General features: G+C 44.3%; 1 protein-coding gene across 2 annotated transcripts in view; it reads right to left on the bottom strand.

The window, feature by feature from the left end:
- Window positions 1-16,945: 16,945 nt before the first annotated feature.
- Window positions 16,946-25,098, bottom strand: part of FAM83H (family with sequence similarity 83 member H) — a 39,478-nt gene continuing 31,325 nt past the window's right edge. For both annotated transcript variants that reach the window (XM_075211565.1, XM_075211566.1), the window contains exons 4-5: window positions 23,387-23,511; window positions 16,946-22,145 (exon numbers count right to left, since the gene is read on the bottom strand). In XM_075211565.1, the coding sequence (XP_075067666.1) occupies window positions 19,523-22,145; window positions 23,387-23,511 (2,748 nt within the window). In that variant the 3' untranslated portion in view covers window positions 16,946-19,522. The remainder of the gene's footprint in view (window positions 22,146-23,386; window positions 23,512-25,098) is intronic.

Here is a 25,098-nt window from a genome sequence, read left to right as displayed (position 1 = left end):
TAATCTCATGTTAATTAGACCTTTTAATGTGTGAGTGTCCAACACACCTGACGGCACAGGAAGGTTTAATTAGACTTGCTGCTAGATTTTCTCTGTTCCTAAAACAGGATTCAGGAAATCGCAGCAAGGTTTAGAAACTCACATATTGACTTTTGTAAGTTTAATTGTATTAGATGCAAAATTAGATTACATCCTGAGATCAGATGGAATATTTCAGACGTGGCAGAGCCACATAGGATCAGGGGGAGGCGCTGGCTTGTACTGAAATGTATCATTCTTGCACCATCTATACTTCTGGAAAGATTGCTAGTATCACAGACTGGCGTGTGAACTGCTCTTGTTAGGACTACCTGAGCTAATAAATTATCTTTTTCTTCAAGAACCTGCTTTGACGACTACTTACCCTGCTGTAAACCTACAGATTAGACCCAAATCTAATTTGTTATCCGGCTGTTCTGAGGTTGGGACCCAGCACCCCAGTACCAGCATTTTGACCGCTACCAGCAACTATGGCCAGTGTGATAGACCACGGGGGAACCATCCACAGTAACCCTGTTCGGAAGGCAAGAGGTCAGGGGTACCAGCCCAGGGGTACCAGTGAGGGCGTACACTAGCAGTGACAGTTACCCAGAAGGAAGCGGTTCTAGGTGCAGGATGGCATAGGCGGTCCATCCTGTCCCACACCCATATACCATATGTTCTGTTATTGGATTGTCTGGCATATCAGTGTGATGATCAATGATCCCTGTGATCATTGGTTATCTAGCTGACTCCGCAGCCTACAGGACGTGGAATGTGGCTTATACACAGGAATATTAGCGGAAACATGCGTGTGCTGTGACCTTTACCCCACGGCTGCTTTTCACTCCAAATCTAAGGTTGATCACTGTTATTACATCCTATTTGCTAAAGACAAACATGACAGATAAATAGATTTAAATAAATACAAGATTACAACACCGCCCCCATGAATAGTCTATCACTGACCTGACATAACACTCTGCACAGTGGGCCTGACCTAGCTCCCACCGCAATTTGTTGCGTTTCCATTTGAGTACACGTATCAGTGCGCTCTGGTTATACGGTACTTCTCGTACGCAGACAGAACACACTGCAGGATGCACACAATACATATGTGCAATATAAAGTCCCATCGGAATGCATTGAAGAAAAAATAAATACATTAACAACTCTTAATACTATAATCATTAATAAAAATACATGAAAACTTTTTTTTCAAATAATTTTTTTAACATGAAATATATTTAGCAGGATGTTATTAATGTCTACTCTACATAAAATGCAATTTTTACAATTGCTCTTGATTGCAAACACATGTTCTAGCTGTATACACATGTTCTAGCATGTTCTTTGGTTTCTTCTTGTCTTTGGTTTCTTCAGATCCCATAATATTCCATAAATGCTTGTAATCCATCTTCTTTCTAAAGACCCCATAATAATTCCATAGGAACCGGCTTGGCAAGAAAACAAACCATAATAAACGACCAGTCTATTTATACTGTACGGGGGTTTTCCACGATGTCATGGCATAGAATACAAGCAATAATGAATCAGGCCCGAGTGCGTGGATACATTTATAATAAATGTAACAAACACTTTAATAAAATATATAATTAAAACATGTGTACTCAATATAAAGTTGTATCTAAATACAGTAACTAATATCTTTATGACAGTGGTTCTTGTTAGAAGATGTATTACTTTGCCAGCTGTTTCAGGGATATAGAGATATAGTTATGTCTATATAGAGTACAAACCTTTTAATTATATTTTATGTACAATTAGGGAATAAATAATAATTAAACAGACAAACACTTTTATGAGGTTGAGTATTAGACTCATTATAAATATATTAATAAATTTGGATGTTATAGTAGCTATGTAATTTTAATATTATGCTAACTATTTCTACTAGCCTACAAAATTTCCTTTAGAAACTAATCTTAATTCACAATAATATATCACTATGTCTAATACCTATATATATAGATCATACCAGTGGATGCGGTGCATTGGGGCCCATGGAGGTAATGGGGCCCCCTGCATGGGGGGCTAGCGAGCTGTGGACCCCAGTTCCCTCCTCCCCACTTCCCTACACCGGGGCCCTCTGCTGGCTAGTTCCGCCTCTGGATCATACTACTCTAACTTACTATCTAAAAGTCTGAAAATAATACTAAATTATACTCATTACTCATTAGAATAAATATTAATTAATATTAATAACAAACCGAAAACTTCACATTTCACAGTATTGATTCTTGCTATATCCCTCATCTCCAGGCCAAGTTATGGCAGGTACACTTATAATACCGTTGCTTAGTTATATGTCAATTTTAGTTTCTAAATGATTTGTATCTGAATTCCATATCAATAATGATGTAGATGTAATAAATTTATATATAATTCAGATTCTCTGAAAAATGTATTTCTAATGACTCAGATATATATTGAATGGACCTATATCACAGTCTTTGGAATAAATATTTATAACGATGCAGGTGTTAAATCAATATCTTCCTTTCACTTCAGATTTATGTAATATAACGATATGACAGTTTCTCAGGTTTACTCACAAGAACCAGGGTTTGATTATACCAACACCGCTATTCTCACTGTTTCTTTGCCCAGAGGGTTGCTTTTCTTTTTCAAAATCATGTTTCTCCTCACATACGTTTTGATTTTATAAATAATTATCTTTACATATATTTCTATCATCATATGCTTTTTCTCATAGATCTTTCCTGATGCCGAGGACTCTGGGATATGTAGTCCCAGCCAGCTCCGGATTCTATATTTATGTTTAATTTCCACTCAGCGGCAGTTACACTTAATATGTATGGTGCGGTCTGAGATATTACTAAGATGAAGGTGATAGGGATGAAGGGGGTTATTCTAGGACTGCTTAACTGAACACATTGCCAGAAGGGTGTTCTATCAAGTTATCTATTGATTATTGCTTTATAAGTTAGTGGAACTACAAGTGCCAGAACACTGTCAAACAGAGAAACTGAATTTTCTTGATAGTCTTTTTGTGTCTTAACTGTCGTCTATGAGGAGCAGACATCTTGTGTTTCATGAGTATTCTGTATTGTTCAATGCACTTTGCTGTTATCCGAAACGCTGCCAGGACTGATTTCAAAGTCTGTCTGTGCAGTCTGGATTTACGCACTTATTAATTAACTTGTTTAGGGTGATTGCGATGTGTGATATGTGTAGTAGATCTTTTGTAATGAGACACTAAAAAAGAAATACAGGTTCATAATTTAGTGAATGGTATTGTTGTAGGTAGAAAATACCATATTAAAGTCTATTTGTGTTATTCATTTACAGTACGTGTACTGTTGTCCAAATACTCATCTTTTATCACAATGAATTGAAATTCTTTGTGTTAGACTTTTGTGATCATTTATTCAAAATATGTTATATATAACAAGCAGTGGCTGACCTATTATTTGCCAATAACTTATACGGGGGGTTCTACACCAAAGCTGAGTGTTAATTTGTAGGAACAGTGAGTGGTGGGCAGGGGGTTCCCCAAGTGTCCCCCTGGTGTCCATGGTCTCAGGCATTGCCCAGAAGTAGAACCATTTATCAAGATTGACAAAGGCTGAGCCAATCAGGGCTCATCTTTCCCCGCTGGCCAATCAGCGGCCGGATGCGCGAGCCAGTCGCGGTTCGCGCCTGGCCATTCAAAAGATTGGCGCCGACGCGAGCCAATCAGCGCTCGCGCCGGCTGATGACGCCGCGCCGGTGACTATATAAGTCGCCGGGCGGCGCCATTTCCTCAGAAGTCCGTCGGCGGAGAAGAGGGAGGACGTCTCTTCAAGACGTCCAGCAACAGGATCAGCGGCAGCAGCGGCAGGGGGCCCTTGTGAGGGCCGTGAGCTACCCTGCCGCCCGAAGACTACAATCAAGCCGCCGGAGCAGTGATCGCCGGCGGGGAGCCCTTGTAAGGGCTGAGAGCGCCCCCGCCAAGCAGCCCTCAACATCGCCGAACCGGAGAAGAGGCGCCGCCGGCTGGAGGGTCTGGAAGACCCGGAGAAGGAAGAAGACGGCGTGACAAGTTGAGATTCCTGCGCAGAGCAGGTAAGTATACTCAACGTTAAATTCGGGCACTAGGCCCGGGGCCACGGTCGGGCACAAGGCCCGTTGGCACAGTAAATTAGGGGCACAAGGCCCAGGGACCTGGGCACTAGGCCCCTACTAATTAGTGGGCCAGTAGGCCATAATATTTGTGATAAAGGGGACAAGCCCCTGTTAGTTAGACAGGGGGCGTGAGAGCCCCAGGTATAAAAGGGCACAAGGCCCTTAGATAGTTAGTGGCCTAGAGGCCATAGGAAGGCCAGAGGGCCTGGTTAGGGGCTGGTAGTCCGTAGGCTATAAAGGGCACAAGGCCCTCAGTCAGTCAGGGAGGCCACAGGCCTCAGGCAGGGGCTAGGACCCCTAGGTAGCAGGGCACAAGGCCCTAGTTAGTGGGCTCAGAGCCCTGAGGTAGAGAGGGGGCTGAGGCCCATTAATCAGAGCACAAGGCTCTGTGTGCAACTGGGCAAGAGGCCCATGGTGTGAAGGGCAGAAGGCCCTGGTGGTGGTGTGGTAGAGGCGTGGGAGCCTCGTGAGTGTAGGCGCGGTCCTGTGTGAGGTGAGCACACGTGGTTAGGGGGTACAGTAGAGCTGAGGCTCCTGTGGTGCTGTAGCAACCGGCTGGTTGGCTAGCAGCGGTGTGCTCTGGTAAGTAGCTTACAAAGTACTGTATATTGTATTCTGTCTGTGCGGCGGGTATTGTTGAATTACAGTATTTTGGGTGTGCTACGTATTTGTGTCCAGGGGCAAGACGTCAGGCCCCCATTAAAGGTAGGCTCTTGTTCCTGTGGTTTCCTGTGCTAACCCGTGCTGTGGGGACAAGTGTAGTTACCAGCATACACATAGTCAGGGGAGAACACACGTAGTTTTCCTGTCCCTTAGGTCCCCGGGGTCACACTGGTTCCCAGAGGGGGTGGCTGAGTGAGTTGGTGGCAGTGAAGCACACCTTGAGGCAGTTCCAGAGGCGGCCGTGGTTCTGATTGAGGGTTCCCAAGGCCGGTTCCGTGCAGGTGGACCTGTGGTTCCGGACGTGTGAGATACCAGAGTACAGGCAGTCAGGCGGTTCAGTTCGATCGGCTGTTCCGTGCAGCAGTCGGCCTGCGGGTTAGTGTGCTGTTCCACTGAGCCTCAGCCGGGCTTGAAGCAGCCGGTCCTTAGGGTCCGTGGGTGACCCCATCGTAAGGAGACAGTCTCCTTGGTTAGACCTGGGTGAGGGGGTTAGGAACCGCCCTCCGGTTTAGTCCGTGAACACCGGCTGGTGTTCCCCATAGTGTGTAAGTGAGCAGTTCCGTTAGTGCACCACACCTAGTTAGTCATAGTGGTTTGACTTAGTTGTGTTGCCGACCATTAGAACGTTGTTAGGGTCGGGTCGCTGTTGTAGTCAGTCCAGTTTTGTGGGTGCCATCTTAGTCTCACTGAGAGCGTAGAGGGAGGCTGTGTGTTCTTGTCATCCGCAGGAGTCGGGAAGGTGCAGGGGAACCGGATCGGAAGTGGGAGTGTCCCGGTGAGCATCACGCTCGATTCCCCCTTTCGGTTAGGCCCTCACCGGCAGGTGTGTGAGGTACTTGAGGCGGGATTAGTCCTCGGACTAGTCTTGGTCTTAAGTGCCTGTAGTCCCCCGCGTCTTGGCAAGAGCAAAGCGAGGAGGCGGCAAGTGGGCTTGGACTGAGAGTGTCCTTGTTCGTTGCCGTATTCTCGGACAGCCCTTACCTGGTAGGCACGGCCGTAATCTCTGTCTCTTTCTTAAAGGGACGTGGTTGGAGGTGACAAGGGTTGCGGCTGCGGATCTGCTGGGATTGGATCGCAGCTGGGATATTGGAAGCGGACTGGAGGTGACCATCGTTTTCAAGGTAAGTTCTTTTGTGTTGCGTCTGTCCCTGTTTTCCCCGCAGGGGGCGTTACATCCCCATTCGGTGTCTCTCTGTGTCCCCTTCACTCTCCTTTACTTACCTTCTGTCCTGACGTCCTCTCTGCTGCTGCTCCTCACTGAGGCTGACGGACGTGATGAGGTCACGCCCCCGGCAGTCAGTGAGGAGGAGGATCCGGCGCTGGATGATGGGTAAGTTTTGCTTTTTATTTGTTTTTTTCTCTTCTCTTTCTTGCTAGGGATCACGGCACCCCTGTGACAGGGAGCTGCGGCGCACAGTTTAGGAACCGCTGTACTAGTCAATGTACAGTAAGGACGCGCCGAGCTCGAGCACCTACAGCAGCGTCCGATCCAAACTCCGGCATCTCTCGGGTAAGTGAATTTCAGTCCTATCACATGCTCCAGCTACAGGGCGGGTGTAAGTGCTGATTACTAGTGATGACGGCTGTGTATACAGCTAGGACATGTGTCTGTAATCAGGAGATACTGTAATAATGTATTTTCTGCACCCTAGACATTAAGAGCAGCCTAATAAATGTTTTTCATGGGGGAAAAAAACAACAAAAAAACACAAACTTTTTTTATTTTTTAATGTTTTGTCATTAATGACTTTATTATCAACAGGTGACATTATTGAATTTTTTTTTTCTGTTTCTTTTATATTTTAGACATATCCAGCAGAGTCCTGCAGACCTAGACTCGTATTCATCACCCTACGTACTTTTACTTCCGCTCCTTGTTGAATACGGACAACACATTTGTTTTCCGTGCCCTAAATTTTATCTATAGTGTGTTTACACATCCAATGTTATATATGTTCTGGAATGTTTAATTCATTATTATTTAAGTTTGCAATCTATTATTACAGTCTGAAATTAAAAATAAAAAACAAGTCCTCCCTCTGTCTCCCAGACAATATATATAGTAACGGATAATGACTTCCTAGCAGGGAGCAGACTCACTGTGCTATCTGGTATATAGCGGTGGATGGTGATATAATGGTGAATGTGCTCACTTGGAGGGGATACAGGAGCAGAGGGGCTGTATAGGTGGGATAGATGTGACATCACTGAGAGACCACTACTGTAAGTTGGGACAGTATATGTCAGGTGTGATCAGCCCCCTGCGGAGGGAGATCACTGGAACATAAGGGTCCTGATGAGTTAGTACAGGGGTCTCTCATGTGTAAATGACTGTAAACAAGCTGTAGCCGGGGGCTATGATGTGATACAATACCTGGAGCTTTACAGTCACTGGTATTAGAGGGCACTGGTGGTAATCACAGGAATGGTGGTAATATTGGCCAATTAATCCTTATAACTGGTCTAATAACTGTGGCAAATAAGAGGTTAAGTGATGTATGTAATGTCTCTGACTGTAAGCTCTTTAAACTAATGCAGACCCCAGAGCCATAACTTAGAATTCTAGCGCCTGGGGCGAGAAAGACAAATGCCACCTCCCATGCCCTCAATTTTAACCAAATTAGCCTAAAATATTCCTATATTGCGCCCCACTTCAGCGTTGGGCCCTGGGCGATCGCCCCTGTCGCACAGCCCTAGTTACGGCCCTGGCAGACCCTATCTCATACTTGCCAAAAAAAACGAAATTCTGGTCGGTCACACAGACTCCCGGGAGAGCAGGCAAGTCTCCCACATCCCGCAACTTCCTAGCCTAAATCACACGATTTACGGTGAATCGCATCATTTTGGCAGCGCCCCTCTCCCGGACTACACTTGCCGAAAGTAGGCAACTGTGCCCTATCTTGCCCTGTTGTGGCCCTTATATTCTGATATAAGGTCAGTAAATTCCCACAATAATGTAAGAGAAATGTTAGAAAATACATCAGCTGTAATCTGCATCTTATAGAGAGAGCAGAATATGAGGGGGGGGGGGGGGGTCTGTATATAACAAACAGAAAAGAATACCAGTTATTATAAACATTCAGCATTCTGGGAGATACGGTTGTCATACACTATTCCATACTCCACACAGTGATATTATACACCAGGGCCTATATAATGGAGCACACTGTATATAACAGTGTTATACACTACACCATGTATTCTGATATTATACACTAGAACCAATATACTAGAACACAAGTGTGTAACGTTTGTGTTGGGGTCACAGTATATATTTTGGTGGTCTGTCAGATATGCAAAACATTCTTTTGGGAAAGACCCCTTATGGGGTCCCAGATAAGATAAGGATAAGCATTTCTATATACAATCCTGTCTACGGGTATGATACTGGCGCTGATAGACTGAATATATACAGTAATATATACTGGAGCTTTTATATGTTGTCCACGCTCTTATCATCTCCCGCTTGGACTACTGCAACCTCCTCCTTACCGGCCTCCCCCGCACTCATCTCGCTCCCCTTCGCTCTGTACCGCTCGGCTCATTTTCCTTTCTCGCCGCTCCTCTTCTGTCTCCCCCCTATACCAATCCCTTCACTGGCTCCCCTTCCATAGCCGGATTAAGGGGGGGGCACAGGGGGCACAGGGGGCACGTGCCCCAGGCCCCCCCGCTCTCTGAGGGCCCCCCGCCGCCACCCGCCACCCGCCATCTGATCGGATCACCTGTCAGTTGGTGATCCGATTCTGTTGCTTTTGCTTTGAGGCATAATTACTTTAATAATTACTGACAAAATAGGGGATCCCATAACATATTTGTTGTGTGTGCCTACGTATATACATATATATATATATATATATATATATATATATATATATACATACATACATACATACATTATATGTGTAGATAGATAGATATATCAAAATTATTGACATGTTATAAATGTTTCTTTCATTTTAATGTGGGGCATCATTGCTCTTTATGTATGTGTATTTATATGTATACATATATATACATTTATACACATACACATACATAAAGAGCAATGATACCGCACATTAAAAAGAAAGAAACATTTATAACATGTCAATAAGTTTGATATATATATATATATAAGTTAAAACTGATGTAATTTTATCAATGTTTTTTTTTTTTTTTTAATGTGCAGTATCAGTACTATTTTCTGAGGCGGGCTGGGGCGGGAAGAATAAAAAAGACTATTTTGGGCCGGTCCCTGCAATGGCCCAAGTCTCTATTAGTTGGTGGATGGCCCCTCCTCCGAGACCAGCCACGTTCTATCATTGGCTGCAGATTCTTACAATCCGTTCCCCTCTTCCCCTATGTGTGGCTGCTATTGTTGTCAGGGACGTGCACCACGTGACAGGTGCCGTCCCATTTGTGAAGAGAAACAAGGCCATACAGCGTGCAGATAAAACAAAGTTAGTGGGGGTAGTATGTTAATATAATGTGTGTGTGTGAGGGGGTAGTATGGTAATATAATGTGTGTGTGAGAGGGGTTGTATGTTAATATAATGTGTGTGTGAGGGGGGTAGTATGTTAATATAATGTGTGTGTGAGGGGGTAGTATGGTAATATAATGTGTGTGTGTGAGGGGGTAGTATGTTAATATAATGTGTGTGTGAGAGGGGTTGTATGTTAATATAATGTGTGTGTGAGAGGGGTTGTATGTTAATATAATGTGTGTGTGAGGGGGGTAGTATGTTAATATAATGTGTGTGTGATGGGGGTAGTATGTTAATATAATGTGTGTGTGTGTGTGTGTGAGGGGGGGTAGTATGTTAATATAATGTGTGTGTGAGGGGGTAGTATGTTAATATAATGTGTGTGTGAGGGGTGTAGTATGTTAATATAATGTGTGTGTGAGGGGGTAGTATGTTAATATAATGTGTGTGTGTGAGGGGGGTAGTATGTTAATATAATGTGTGTGAGGGGTGTAGTATGTTAATATAATGTGTGAGGGAAGGGGGTTTTTTAATATAATGTGTGAGGGAAGGGTTTTTTTTAATATAATGTGGGAGGGAAGGGGGGGTTCTTAATTTAATCGTGGATTGCAGGTAGATGCTAATTATTTAATGGGTGCTATTTTATTTGTGGAGTGATGGTGGGGCAATTTAATGTAATAGTGTGGGCTATCAATTTAAGATGGGGTGATTGGACCTTTAAATTTGATGCTGGGGTGGTTTGGAAGCTCATAAATGAATGTGGGGCTGTTTGGGGAAAATTAGGTCTGTTTATTAAATGTGGATATTAATTATTTAATGCAGTGGATGATTGTGCAAAATGGTTATATTTTTTAAACATAAATGCCATTTAATTTATTGATAGGGCTGTTTCGAGGGAGGGAAATATGTTTATATATTAAATGGGAATACTATTGATTTAATGCTGGGGTTGGTTGGAATTTTCTAATTTTCATGTACCCATTTTTTTTTCCAAATAGGGCTCCCATCATTCCAGTATCCAGACAAGCAGCAACTGAGCTAAAGACACCAGCAGCCACAGGTGGAGAAAGTGACAAGAACAGGTAGGAGAGAGCAGGGCAGTCTGCCAACTGTCCTGAATCTGGTCGGGCAGTCCTGAATTTGGGTGACTGTCTCAGCGTAGTCAGGATTGGGTCCGACTACAAGGACAGTTGGGAGGCATGTCCCGCTTCACCTTGTACGGCTTGTGAAGGCAGAGCTGCGTGCACCTAACAGCAGTGCACACAGCATTGCCTGTGTGTTTGTCTAAAATGATAACCATGTTACATCATAAGGGCCCCCCTGCCTAAAGTGCCCCGGGCCCCCCAGAGCCTTAATCCAGCTCTGTCCCCTTCCCCTACAGAATAGTGTTCAAGCTCCTCACACTTACTTTCAAGGCCCTCTCCAACTCCACTGCTCCCTACATCTCCAACCTCATTTCCATCCACGCTCCATCCCGCCCTCTGCGTTCGGCTAATGACGTCACCTCACCTCCCCCCTGGTTACCTCCTCCCATGCTCGCATCCAAGACTTCTCCCGCGCTGCTCCCCTCCACTGGAACCAGCTCCCCCGCTCCATCAGAACATCCCCCAACTTGTCCAGCTTCAAACGGGCCTTAAAAACCCACCTCTTCCTCAAAGCCTTCCAGTCCCCCACCTAACCGACCTCCTTCCAGCCTCCCACCTACCGCCCTCCCTGTCATTCTCCTCTCCCCCCTCTCCCTCTCTGCGTTCTCCCCCTTTCCTCCTCCTACCCTTGTGTCTCTGTCCGTCCTACCCTCCCCTTAGATTGTACGCTCCTTCGAGCAGGGCCTCCTCTCCTCCTGTTCTCCACCACCTTAACTCTGCTCTCCAGCTCCTTGTCTCCTCCGTGAGGTCCTCCTGCCCTTCTAGCTTCACCGCTGGGGGCTCTCACCTCTCATCTAGCTGTACAGATGAGCTTCTGAGTTACTGTGCTTTTTGTTAACTGTACCGTGCTGTCTCACCCTGTATCGTGTTTCTGTCTGTCCCTGTACGGCGCTACGGATACCTAGTGGTGCCTTATAAATAAAAATTAATAATAATAATATATATATATATATATTAGAGAAGCACATAAACTGCCATTATACACTGAGGTTTATATACTAGAACATAGATATTAGGATTATGCACTGGAGCTTATATAATAAAGACCTGCATTAGTATATACAAGTGCCAGATGTTTTATTTGGAAGCACATTGTACAGAAAGTTCTTAAAAATAAAAAGTAAAATAATTGGTGGTGATGTCATTCACAGAGATGTAATCACCTGGTTCTTCCTACAGTCACTGCGAGGAGCTCTGCTAAACAACTACTGAGGAGCAGAAGCCACCATAAGCCATGTGATTAAAGATAGTGGTAAATGATATATGTATTTCAGTAAATATTGGGTATGGTGTTTTAGATCCATTCAGAAACGTACAGGCGTCGTTCCTGCGTTCCTTGTCTGCCGCAGGGACAGACGTCGGTTATCTGGACTGCGCATGCACGCCCCATTGCTAGCTAACAGGATGTGACTTCTTATGTGTGGTCAGCCATCAGGTGATGACACTGACAGCCGGGATGGTTTAGGACTGCCTATGTAAGGCAGACTCTGGCACTAGTCCAGTGTCAGAGTATTGGGTTTCACACCTTCAGTCTGTGCTATTATTCTAGTACCCTTCTGGTTCTACACTCTACACTCTCGGATATCCTGGTTATGACTTCTGCCTATTACCGACTTCTCTTCTGCCTCACGAACTGGTTCTGTTTGGATCAGCAGGTTCTAACCTTGGCTACCGAGAGTACTCACCCAGATACTTCCATTGTCTATTCTGGTTCTGACCCCGCTTGTCCACTACTCTCTACTAGTGTCACCAGCTACCTCGCTAGCAACTGACATTGAAGGCCGAAACCTGCACGTCCCACCCAGCTAAGCCCCCACCTCCTTGTGGAAGTCCCTGGTGAACACCGTGGACGTGTTAGATTCCGTTCCTCGTTGCTCATTAGTGCCAACTGCTGCCAGGTATATGTCCATTAGTTTTCCCAGTGAGTTTGTGACACAATACTCTGGCCAAAAAAAAATATATGGACAGTGCTGGAGAACCATCAGCTCATGATTTTCTTCGGCATCTGGCGATAAGGGGGGATCAGCAAGAATCAAATCAACTTCTTTAATGCCTACAAGGACTAGCCACTCACCTGGATACTATTCACAGCTCTCAGACTATACAAGAACAAGTATCTCCTCTGTCTGCACCACAGACACACATTCCTACTCCAGACAAATTTGACAGAGATCCCAAAAAATGCTGGGGACATCTTAACCAATGCGCAATCAGGTTTGAGCTTTCTCCAAGAATTTTCTCATCAGAAGGAGCGAAGGCTGCGAGTATGATTTCTTTGCTGTCCATCCGCAAGTCCTCCTTCCTGGCAAGAGATGGTTTCTTTTTTGGTAAATAATAAAATAATCTATACAGCATCTATACAAGGGACAAGGTCTAACTATAAAGAATCTCTACCCGTTGTTTGTTATCTCTAAACATTTTAACTACATACGTGGGGCCAAAGTCTTTACTAAACTAGATTTATGAGGTGCTTATAATTTCATTAGAATCCATCAGGGAGATAAATAGAAGACTCCCTTCAACACGTGAGACTACGAATACCTGGTAATGCCCTTTGGCCCCAATAATTTTCCAGCAGTCTTCCAGGGATTTGTGACTGAGGTTTTCCAGGACCCCTTGAGCTACTCAATATTCCTCAACCTGGATAACATTTTCATCTTTTTCAAGGATTTGAATTCCCACGATAACCAGCTGAGGAAGGTTCTCTATCACCTCCAATCCCATCGTCTGTGTTGTAAACTGGAAAAATGTCTCTTTGAAGAAGAGAAAACTCCATTCCTTGGATATATAGGGGCATGTTCAATTGTCGGCGGAAACGCCGAAAATCTCACGGCATGCGCACTATTACCGTTATTATGGTAATAGCGCTTGGAAAAACCATTATTACGGTAGTTTCCTCGCTGGATTTCAGCTTGCGGCTCCCTGAGCCACGAGCTAAAATCCAGCTAACTACTACCGTAATAACGGTAGTAGTTTTAACGCCGCGGAAACCCGCAACAATTGAATATGCCCCATAGTGTCCGGTCAGTGTCTGCAGATAGATCTGGAGAAAGAGACTTCTGTATCCGGCTGTTCTGAGGTTGTGACTCAACATCTAGTACCAACGCTCTGCCCACTACCTGCAGCTCTGGCGTGTGATAGGCCAGGGGGAACCATCCACAGCAACCCTGATATCAAGGAAGAGGTCAGCTCTGGTGCCCAGCAAGGGGGTACACTAGCACAGAGACTGTGCAACTTTATAGAGACTGTCATATTTTTTCCTGTTACCAGTAAGAGAACTATATAATATATCAGTATCTACTATCATACTGAACGGATCACCTAATAACTACATTCACTTCACTTACATCCATCATTTACAAAGTAAAAATATTGTGTGTTTCAAAGACATTTCTGTTATTATCAACATGTATTTATATAGCGCCACCATATTCCATAGTGCTTTACAATTGGGAACAAATACACAAAGGTAACAAGACTGAGTATTACAGACAGACAGAGAGATAAGAGGATGCTGCTCATGAGCTTCCAATCTATGGGACAATAGGGGTTAGTCACATGAGAGTAAGTGCCACGTATTATATATGGGTCTAGTCAGAACATGGGGGGGAGAGAGGCTGGAGAAAACATGGTGGGGGGAGAGGGGCTGGAGAGAACAGCGTTGGAGAGATGCTGGAGTGAACATTCGGGGAGAGAGACTGGATAGAACAGGTGAATATGGGGGGGGAGGGGCTGTAAAGAGCAGGAAAACATGGGGGGCTGGATAGAACAGTGATGGGGAGGGGATGGAGAGAACATGGGGGGGAGAGAGGCTGCAGAAAACATGGAGGGAGAGGGGCTGGAGAAAACATGGAGGGAGAGGGGCTGGATAGAACACAGTTGTGGAGGGGATGGAGAGAACATGGGGGGAGAGAGGCTGCAGAAAACATGGAGGGAGAGGGGCTGGAGAAAACATGGAGGGAGAGGGGCTGGATAGAACACAGTTGTGGAGGGGATGGAGAGAACATGGGGGGAGAGAGGCTGTAGAAAACATGGTGGGGGGAGAGGCTGGAGAGAACAGCGTTGGAGAGATGCTGGAGTGAACATTGGGGGAGAGAGACTGGAGAGAACAGGTGAATATGGGGGGGAGGGGCTAGAGAGAGCAGGAAAACATGGGGGGCTGGATAGAACAGTGATGGGGAGGGTCTGGAGGTAACATGGGGGGAGAGAGGCTGGAGAAAACATGGGGGGAGAGAGGCTGGAGAAAACATGGGGGGAGAGAGGCTGGAGAAAACATGGGGGGAGAGAGAGTGGAGAGAACAGGAGAATGTGGGGGAGAGGCGCTGGATAGAACAGCATTGGGCAGGGAATGAAGAGGACAGGAGAACATGGGGAAATGAGCCGGAGAACATGCGGGGGCTGGACCCAATGGGGGGAGAAGGTCTTGGAGAGAAGGGGGATTTTCTTTGTGGTGGATAAATATATAGACACAAATACTATAAAACAGAACAATTAAAGTTATTAGCAGTAATAGTCTCTATTGAATGTGGGTGAAATTTATAAGCTAGTTGAGAGGAAAGAAGCCTATTTATTAAATGTGAACACATAATTTAATGCCTGGCTGGTAAGGGGGAATGAAGCATAATTAAATATGGGTGCTATTAATTTAATATTGGGGGGGTGAATAGGCATATTTATTAAATGTGAATACCATTAATTAAATCTGGGGGCTGATTGGGTGGAAGGCCTGTTTAGAGAACAAAAAATACTACTGATTTATTGCCCGGCTAGTTGAAGTGGGGGGAGGCCTAGAGTGTTCACTCACTGTTCAGCTTTGCAGGAAGTCAATAATAATTCTATCTATTCCAAACAGGGACCCAACATTCCAGGATCCAACCAAGCAACAACCAAGTGGAAGACACCAGCAGCAGGTAATCAAAGCTACAAGAACAAGTGGGAGAATGTACCGTAGGATGACTGCGCCTGCCCGGCAGTGCGCCCCCACTGAAAGGAAACATCTACTTCCTCAAAGATTCGGAGGGGGGGGCACTCTGGACTGTACAAGCTGTATGGTCCAGTCACACAGCAATGTTGGCCTGGGGGTTGGAGAGTGTAAAGAAAGTAATCGGGAATGGAAGGATGTGATGAGAGTGGAAGAGAGACGCAGATCTTGTGCAGAACGGAGGTGTCGAGTTGGAAGGTATTTTGAGACAAGTGAGGAGATGTATGTCGGTGCAGTTTTGTTGATGGCCTTGTATGTTAGTAGAAATACTTTAAATTGGATTCTGTACCGTACAGACAACCAATGTAGAGACTGACAGAGCGGAGCAGCAGTAGAACATTTTGTGAAGAAAATCATTCCAGACGCTGCCTACAATATGGATCGGAGCAGTGAGCGTCTGGTTATGGGGAGACCTGTAAGGAGGACATTGCAATAGTTAATGAGGGAGATTATAAACGCTGCAATTATATGTGTTGATGAAACACCAAGTAGATGCTCCTATTACTCCAATAGCTTAGTTTGATGTCATTGTGTGGATTGAGGACTACAATACATAATAGACATAATAAGTGGAAGCTGCGAGCTCTGTCCTGTGATAATTGAGGGCGGAGGCGCTGAATCTCGGGCTCCACTTGGTCTAGAATCATTTTGTCCACATTAAAAGCTGCTGAATAAACTTGGAGCCTTGTAGCAGCAATGTACAATACAGTGGAAGGTTTAATGCTAGAACTGCAAGGATACAAAGACTCAGAACTAATGACCTTAGGAGACGTCACGTCTAACTGCACAATGATCGTTTTACAGAGAAGGACGTGTGGGCCACGGTAGCAGCATTCTGCGGAGGTGATCAGAGGACCTGGTCTCATGATTCATTTAAGACACAAATGAGGATAAACACAGCAGTATTTTAGGAGTAAACATTTAAATGAATGAAAAGTGTGGTCCTAACATGGTAGGAGGGTGAACTTTGTGAACTTTTTACGGTTTCTACCACGGGCATTTTCTGGAGCATCAACCAACCCCCACAACTTCCGCTGGCGTTTCCAAAGAATCCTGGATTGGGTGGGCACCTTGAACTACACAGCAGACCAGTGTATTTATACAGCCAAGTGCCTGTAGACTAAGGGCCTCATTAGGGGTTAGGAGCGAAGCAAAAAAAAAGTAGCAAATTTGCTCCCAGAAAAATCATATTACGATGCAATGTAAATGTATTTATTTTTGCATGCAGGGAAAGTACTGATTGCATCTGCATGTAGCAGACAAATACTGAATTTTTACACTGCGGCCCCCTCCCAACTCTAAAACTGTCTGCACATTGTAAATTTTCCACCTGAAGTGCAATATAGTTTTGCCCAGGTGCAAATATGCTCCTTTGTTTTTTGCTTTGCTCCTAATCCTTATTTAAGGCCCAATTTATGTGGCCAAATCATCCTCTGGACCAATTAGCGCCAACAATTTTATCCACAATCAGTCAAATTTTGGTCAGCATCAGACCGAATCTTCCACCAGTAATGATACCCCAAAGATTCTGACCTGATGTTTATTGAGATCAATGGTTGTTATATGCGCACACATGCTGCAAATTGCCCCTTTATCATTCCTGTCAATTGTTCGTTGTACCAGGTCAATACAGTGTGTGTGCGTCACCGATTCAAGGGAAGAAAACCTGGAAGTCTCAGCATTTATCTCAGGACACAGGCAGTTAAACATTGTATCACTATAGTCATAGAGTCAGATCTCTGTTCCCTGTCCCTGTCTGTGTGTCACATTATCATGCGAGACACACAAGAGAGGTGCGGACACTGAGATTATAGCTGTGCATCACTAGATCTTTGTATGTTACTAAATAGTATTTAAAAGAATATAAAATTAGGGTTAAAATTAATTTAAAAGTATTAAATAACCTAAAGTTTCAGGGACTAGTTTACTCAGTTACATTTCCATACTGTTACTTCTAAAGTCCCATTTCGAACACCAACTTCTGTTTGGCTGTCATACATTTATTATACAAAGGCGTCTTTATTTATAAATAAGACAGGTCTGAACTTCATTTCATTTGCTTAAGTACGAGGAGCAACTCACAATAAAGGCCAAGATCATGGGTGGGACAGTTTATTTTATTACATTTAATCTGAGCCAATAAATCTGTTGTATATGGAATGGCTGTCAGTCCCTGCACTGCCTCCTATTGGTAGAAAGAGGGAATGACAGAGGGTTGGAGGTAAATTGTGTAATCATTGAACGAACCTTTTATGTGATGCTGGTTATACAATTTTAGCTTTATTTTAAATACCCTATGACACCAGACAGTAAACATGTTTAACTTGGTCACCTTATAAAACACAGAACGGTAAAAAGACATTTAATGTAAGTTCTGCAGCTTGCCCAAGCATCCCTCCAGCACATCGCCATTGCTCTGCTATAAATAGGGATTCAGTAGTAAGAACATTCAGTGCACGTACAGCTATGTCGGGAGAAGATGTGCTACATAGAAGCTTCCATCGCCCTTCAGAATAATACAGTAAATGATCACATGATATTACAGCCTAGCCGCTATATCAGTTTAGAGCAGCCAACCTGTGGATCCCCAGGTGTTGTGAAACTACGAGTCCCAGCATGCTTTGCCACTAGAACGCCCCCTAGAGAGCCACAGGTTGGCCAGGCCTGGTTTAGAGGCTACAGAGGGGCTCTGAAGAGGATTTTTGTATTTCCCTCGAAACGTTTGAGGGTCTTCCGTAATGGAATCCACTATCGCCAAAGCTCGCGGGAAGATTTTCACGTGAAGCGACCTTTAAAAGTGTCCGTAAACACAAGCAAGGACGAGCTCTGCTACCAGGTCATTCTGCGGACTGTCACGGGCCCCCAGGGGTGCTCCACGTCACTTTCTGGGCAGTGTGCTAGGTTTTTATAAAAAAATACTTTTCCTTATTGCACCGCATTGCTCAAAATAAAAAAAAATTAAAAACGTCACGTTCCCAAGTTCAAGTTATTTTATAGACCTGAATTTTGTTATCTTTCCTAACACAATATTCATTATTATTTCGTGTGTGATGTAACCCAGAGCAATTAATCAGACATTAATTAGCTTTCATTATTCTGGCCTCACTAGACCACTCTGACCGGGTGCGGTGGGTTACACGACATGGCTTCACCAGGTAATTAGCTATACACCCCGATATTTGCAAACTCAACAGCTGGAAGTAAAACATAAACCAATTGTTGCCACTGTTTGATGTCACGCAACATACTATGAAATAACTCTACGTGACTGTAGACGGGATACTCATTTTTATCTGGTAAATGGAATGATTCACAGATCTTTCATACTGCTAAGAAATAGATTGATATTTACAAACTGTAGAAAAATAGGGAATGGTAAAATCAGTGGATGTTCAGTGCTTCATTCTTTGTGTACAAGACTACGGTATACTCCAACATCCCTTAAATCAGCCTTTATCTTGGTTGCATTATTTTCTGGAACTTTGCATTGTTGTCACAGGTACCATTTAACGTGTTAATGAATATGACAGTCCTGCCGAATAAATTAATATGTAGATAAGGAAAGCAGAGGTAGGCAACCTATGTCTCTACAGCGGTTGTGGGACTGGGACTTGTAGATCCGCAAACAGTGGAGAGCCACAGGTCACCCAAGTCTGCTCTAGGCAGAGAGCTGGGGAATTTGTCCTATATGCCATTATGAAGAGCATTATTGTATTCAGAAGTGAAGAGAAAGCTGCAGATTGCCCATCGATAGACCATCTTGTCATGGAATGCTCGGTCTCCATCATACAGGCACAAGCGGGAGTTTCTTTGGTAAGATGTCTAGGTAAGTATCGCTTACAACGGTACGCCATTTGTTCACTAGCTAGTCATCCAAGTAAACATCTTATTGTCTCTATAGGACTCTCCTGAACTCCTTTTGTTGTATATAACAATTTCTAACCATTGGTGTAAATTGTCCACAGTTCAGGTCCCCAGAAAATTCAGCAATGCAAACAGGCCTGTCCAAATAACGCCTCTGTTGGTAATTCTAACACAAAGGAGTTCTGAGAAGGTTGAAGAGGAATTGGCACCAGATGGAAAAAGCTGCACTACCTCTGTGGTCATTTTTTAATTAAATTTCCTAAAATCCTAGGCAATTTTCCCAGTTTCTTATCTCTATCCTCAGCCTCATCCGTTGGACTCTGCTGGTCTTCCTTTTTGCAAAATACTTCGAACCTACTATATACTCGTTTCTCTTTCCTAATACTTTCCATACGCTTTAACAGAATGTCTCTATCCTCTGGGGAAGTTGTAGAGGGTCGTGAAAAACGGCTTCGGCTTAGAAAGCTTCCTGTCCGGGTTACGGAGGATGAATCTGTACTGTTGACCTCCTCCGCTTTGCTTTCTGATGAGGTAGAGCTGGGAGAAGACACCTCGGAGTCATTTGTGCTCAAAGCTTGTGTCTGCTTGGCCATCTCAGCCCTGTTTTTCTGGCTATTGGCAGATATTTGCTCCAAGATAACCTTTGTGTCATCACGTAGGTTACTGCTGAAGATGACATTTGAGGTTGATGCAGACAACCTGCTTTGGGAAGCAGATGCAGACTTTGGAGAAACAGATGGTAATTTAATGGTCTTTTCTTCACCATCCACCACAGGTGAAGATTCCAAATTTTCTGTTTTAGAATGTCTCCTGAGTGCGCTATTCTGTTTTTCTACTTTAGCTGCATCGGAAGCCGCATCTTCTTCTGCCTTCTTCTCTGCTCTTGATTGCAAAAATTGTTTGAGTTTCATGGACCCTCTCCGCATGAACTCAAAGGGACTCTGATCAGTTTTTGACAATTCCTCCTCTGACTTGGTCAAGGTGCTGACTGGAGTTGGGTTTTGTGACATATTCTCTAGAGCGCTTCCGAACAGAAGACCAGAGGTAGGTCTGCTCTTGGGCTTTTGCACTTCGACCTGTGGTGATTTTGGTGGCTCTTCAATTTCAGTGATAATGGGTCCGCTTTCTTTCGACTCTACAAGGGCAGGTTTGTTGCTTTCTATTGCCTGGTGACTTGAGACCCTTTGTTCAATCTTTGTGAAAGAGCTAGTCTGTGTCTCTTTGCCAAAAAGGTCTTGAAATTGAGAAGTAACTGAAGACTTATATTGAGATTCAAGAAATGTTCGACTAAAGGAATCTTTTTCTAGTAGCTTAGATTCTAGAGATTTGTATGCTAAAGATTCAGTGCTTCTCTTCTGCCCATTATCCATCTCTTCCTCAATAACTCTGGAGGCTTCTTTTTCTTGCATTATCGCAGTAACATCATTATCTTTGTTGACACTTCTGTACTTCCTCAGGATCTCAGCCACTTTGGCTGTGCTCTTTGTAATTTCATTTTCCGTAGTGACCTCACTTGTGCTTTGCTCTTTCTGAACAACCTGTACAGCCTCAGCAGTGGAATTGTGTAGCTCCAGCTTGGAGTTGCTGAATATAAGCGATGATCTTAGACGGGAACTTCTTTGGATCAGCGGGTTAGTCCTTGATCGGAAAGAATCATGTCTTGCTAACAAAGAGTCTTCTTTCTCCTTCTCCAATATGGCTATCTCCTTGGATGGTTCTACTGGCATAGGGGCATCAATAATGGGCAATGAGGGCTTGTACGGGGGTATAGGCTCAACAGAATACTTCACATAAGATTCACTTATGGGTGCTGACTTGTCCACAGGTACAAAAGAATCATCAAAGGGCTCTGAATCTATGGGCACGAGGAGACCTTCTTCATCATGGTCTGGCTGAATTCCACTCAAGTAGGAGGAGATCCGCCAGCTGCGTAAACCTTGTTTGTTTTCTTGAAGTTTTTTATCTGCATCTTGGTCTTGAAAAAACTGCTTTTGCTCATTGCTCTGCTTCTGTGTGGGTGACATTTGACACATGAATTTCTGACGTTGCTGTGACCTTTGCCCAAATCTTCCTTCTCCACCATGCATAACCCGGTCCGAACCTTGTCTAACCTCTCGGGATGAATTGGAAGGGTTGTAACCTAGTCTTGTGTGAGGACCCTCAAGAGCCAAATTACTTTCTCCTTGCAAACCCTTGTATGGGGCAAACCTGGAATCTATATCCTCCACTTCCTGCAGTCCTTGGCGATTGCCTCGAATCTTTTCAAACAGCCCCTGAGTCCGCCCAGGACGTTCCATCTGTACAAACTGACTTTTCTGAAAATGGCTTGACTGCATGCGGTATTCATTATTATCAGTGTTCATAAACATTTGCCTAGAGTATTGCTTAGAGGCTGTATAATTTTCAAAAGTGCCTTCAGCAAAGCTGTGCCTCTTATAGGCTTCAACGTCCAGGTGTTTGCTCTGCATGAAAGGCATCGGCACTTTATCCATGTGCATCGGGTCTGGATACATCTGCCCATGGGCTCTCATGTTAGGCGAGTCCAATGCATGCCTCATGTCTTCTCTGCGCAATGAGTGGAGGAAATGCCGATCAGGATCTACACCAAAGGAGGGGTAAGAATTTTGAGAGCCGTCGTCCCTGGGGTACATGAAATGAAGCTTTCGCTCATACGGACGAGGGCCAGCATAGGGAACCATTCCCATGTATGGCTTGTCCATCTTCATCAAAGCATTCTCCGGAGGTATGAGAGGGTCGGACTGGGCAAACAGGATCCGAAACTCTTCATCGAAGCTGGAAACCAGCTCTCCTTGGAAGATGTGAGCCATGCTGCGGTGGATCTTCTCAAACGACCACATAAAACTGTGGGAACAGAAGAACATAGACACGTTATAAACACACTAAAGTATTCCATATATTAGATATATTGTGGCAGAAAAATATTCTTAGGAAAAACAAACAGACTGTTAAAAACAGCTTTTCTGCAGCAAACCCTTAAATTAAATAAAAGTCAATGCATCTTCAAGTGTAGAGGAAAGGACAGAAATAGCAGAAATATTTGCAGTGTTGACCCTTCTTTTTGAAGACCTCTGCACTTCGCCCTGGCAGCTGTCAATCAACCTCTGGACCACATACTGACTGATGGCCGCCCATTCGTGTGTAATCAATGCTTAGAGTTTGTCAGAATTTGTGGGTTTTTGTTTGTCCACCTGTCTCTTGAGGATTGACCATAAATTCTCAATGGGATTAAGGTCTGAGGAGTTTCCTGGCCATTGTTACAATTCAGATACCTGTATTAATCCTGATAGCGCAGGCAGACCAGAGTCAGAGTCTAACGGATTCCCCGGTACTCACCAAGAACCGCCGCAATGGCTTAGCTGCCAGAAATCCGCAGGTCGCGGCCCTCAGGGTTGCCTCAGAATGTAACACTAGGTCTGAATCACTTGATAATGTCTCTGGAGAGCAGCGGATCCGGAGGGATGCAGTGAAAGAATCAGACACTGCAAATACTGACTCTTAGCATAAACTTAATGTAATTGTCAATAAAAGCCTTTGACACGTATGAAATGCTTGTAATGTTACTTCAGTATAACACAGTAACATCTGACAAAGGTCTAAAAACACTGAAGCAGCAAACTGTGTGAAAACCAATAATTGTGTCATTCACAAAACTCTTGGCCATGACTGTACACCGACCATACATTAAACAACATAAGAATAGATTTGCAGCATATAGAAAATTTAGATTAAAAAACAGAAATCCTTAGAGATTCTTGAGGCATAACTTAGAATATTTTGTGCTACTTATAATAATCGTTATGTAATACCACCTCTCCTTTTGCAGGTTTATAAATGTTCATTAAAGATGGAGGCTCTTTAAATCAAGGTGAGGGTATGTAGATATGTTATGAAAAAAATATATATATTTATATATATTTGTTTTTTTTAGGTGATCCCAAAGCATTTGATGTACATGAAAATTGTCATGGTGATTGAGATATTAAATACCTTAGGCTATGAGGGGGTTAAAACAAAACTCACTAGACCCATATCAGACACAAGCGCTCAGTACCCCCCAGGATGTGGGCACCTCTACCACTCACCTGTAAGCGCCGCTGAGGACCACCGTGCAGTCCACCAGTATAAACTTCTCCAACAGGTTCCCCTTGAATGTGGTTCCTGTCCTGCAGAAATACGTGGGGCCAGAGACCGTCCGGACCCTCAGGAACTGTGCAAAGCAGAGAGAAGAAAAACAGATCTTTGAATACAATGTAACATTTTTATTCCAGCAAGAAAATGGTTTTCATTTCTCAGGACTGTGATACAGATACGTTTCATCTCTTGTTTCTTAGTTTATAGATCTATATGATGCCCCCAGATCAGGGCCGGTGCTAGGGTCCATGGCGCCCTAGGCAAAAATCGGCACCCCCCCCGCAAAAATCGGCGCCCTCCTCCCCCCTCACCCCGTCTTTTCTTACCTTGTCTCACCACCGCCGCCTCTCTGCTCCGTCTCCTCCCCTCCACTCACTGACACTAGTGAGTGGAGGGGAGGAGACGGAGCAGAGAGGCGGCGGTGGTGAGCAATAGCCTCTCCCCCCTCCCCGTGCATCTGAATGCTGTGCGGTGGCCGTGACAGGTATGGTCAGCGGTCGCCGCACAGTTTTAAAATTAATTTCCAGTTCTGTGGCGCCCTCCAGAGCCCGGCGCCCTAGGCAAGTGCCTAACCTTGCCTAATGGGAGCGCCGGGCCTGCCCCAGATTCAGACATTGCTGCTGATAGATCAGATCTGTGCCCATTTTAGCCACACGTTACCGCAAATTGTACAGGTTTGGACTCCTGAAGATAGGCAAAACCACAGAATACCCTCCGGTCCCACAAAGTGTGTTCTACAGATGGTCCCTCCCATAGCTGCTATCATCGTACAATCGTCTGATAAAAATACAATCAGTCCAATCAGATTTTGATTGGATAAACTGGCTGTTGGTCCCACGTGGGCCATGGAAATCAGTAAAAAACGATCCGACACAGGAAAGGATTTATATAAAAGGTCTTCTATAAAGCACTGTACAGCTGTTCCTTATATATCTGAATGTCTAAGAAACTGCTGGAACATTGACACATTCATGAATAGACTGTTTACAGCAAGTTATATTTATACTTAATGATCCCTTAACGAGTAACTACACCCAGAACTTAAGGTTTATTATTGGGCAGAGTTCACCAAGATAAAATACAGAGAATTATTGACCAATCGTGCGCTGTATTCCCCAACCACCGAGGCCTACGCACTCAGCGATCCAGCGCCAGGCTCTGCCCATTTCCCAAGTCAACCCGATTCAAACACACAGCAGTGGTGTCAATGCCAACTCGTGTCCTTTCCCAGGGTAGAGGGGCATCAAAAACAATGCTTAGTGCCCGGACCACACCGATGGGACAATATGCAGAGCGGTGCTGTACCGAGGGGGCCTTGGGAGCCTCGGAAGTTCCAGAGAAGGGCGCCCTCCGGATGAAGAAAACTCTGTATTTTATATTAACTTAAGGGCTCCATTGCTGAAGATCTGTATCCAGCCTGCCGATACACACGGATGACTAAGTTGGACAGATCCAACCATTTGCCAATTAGGACGAATTCCTTCGGACATATTTCAATTTCGGAACAAATAGGCAGAATAAGAAAACAATATTGGATGTGTCATTTACACACAGACAGAAAGGGTCTATAATTCATTGGCAAAACATTGTGTACAATTCTGGGATCAAGTTTCCAAAAAGACAAATCATGGAAAAAGATAGCACCGAGGTTCTGGTAGGTGGG

The sequence above is a fragment of the Mixophyes fleayi genome, chromosome 5 (assembly GCF_038048845.1).
Source record: "Mixophyes fleayi isolate aMixFle1 chromosome 5, aMixFle1.hap1, whole genome shotgun sequence".
NCBI lineage: Eukaryota > Metazoa > Chordata > Amphibia > Anura > Limnodynastidae > Mixophyes > Mixophyes fleayi.
The sequence above is the reverse complement of the archived record's forward strand: the minus strand, read 5'-3'. Positions and strand labels throughout refer to the sequence as shown.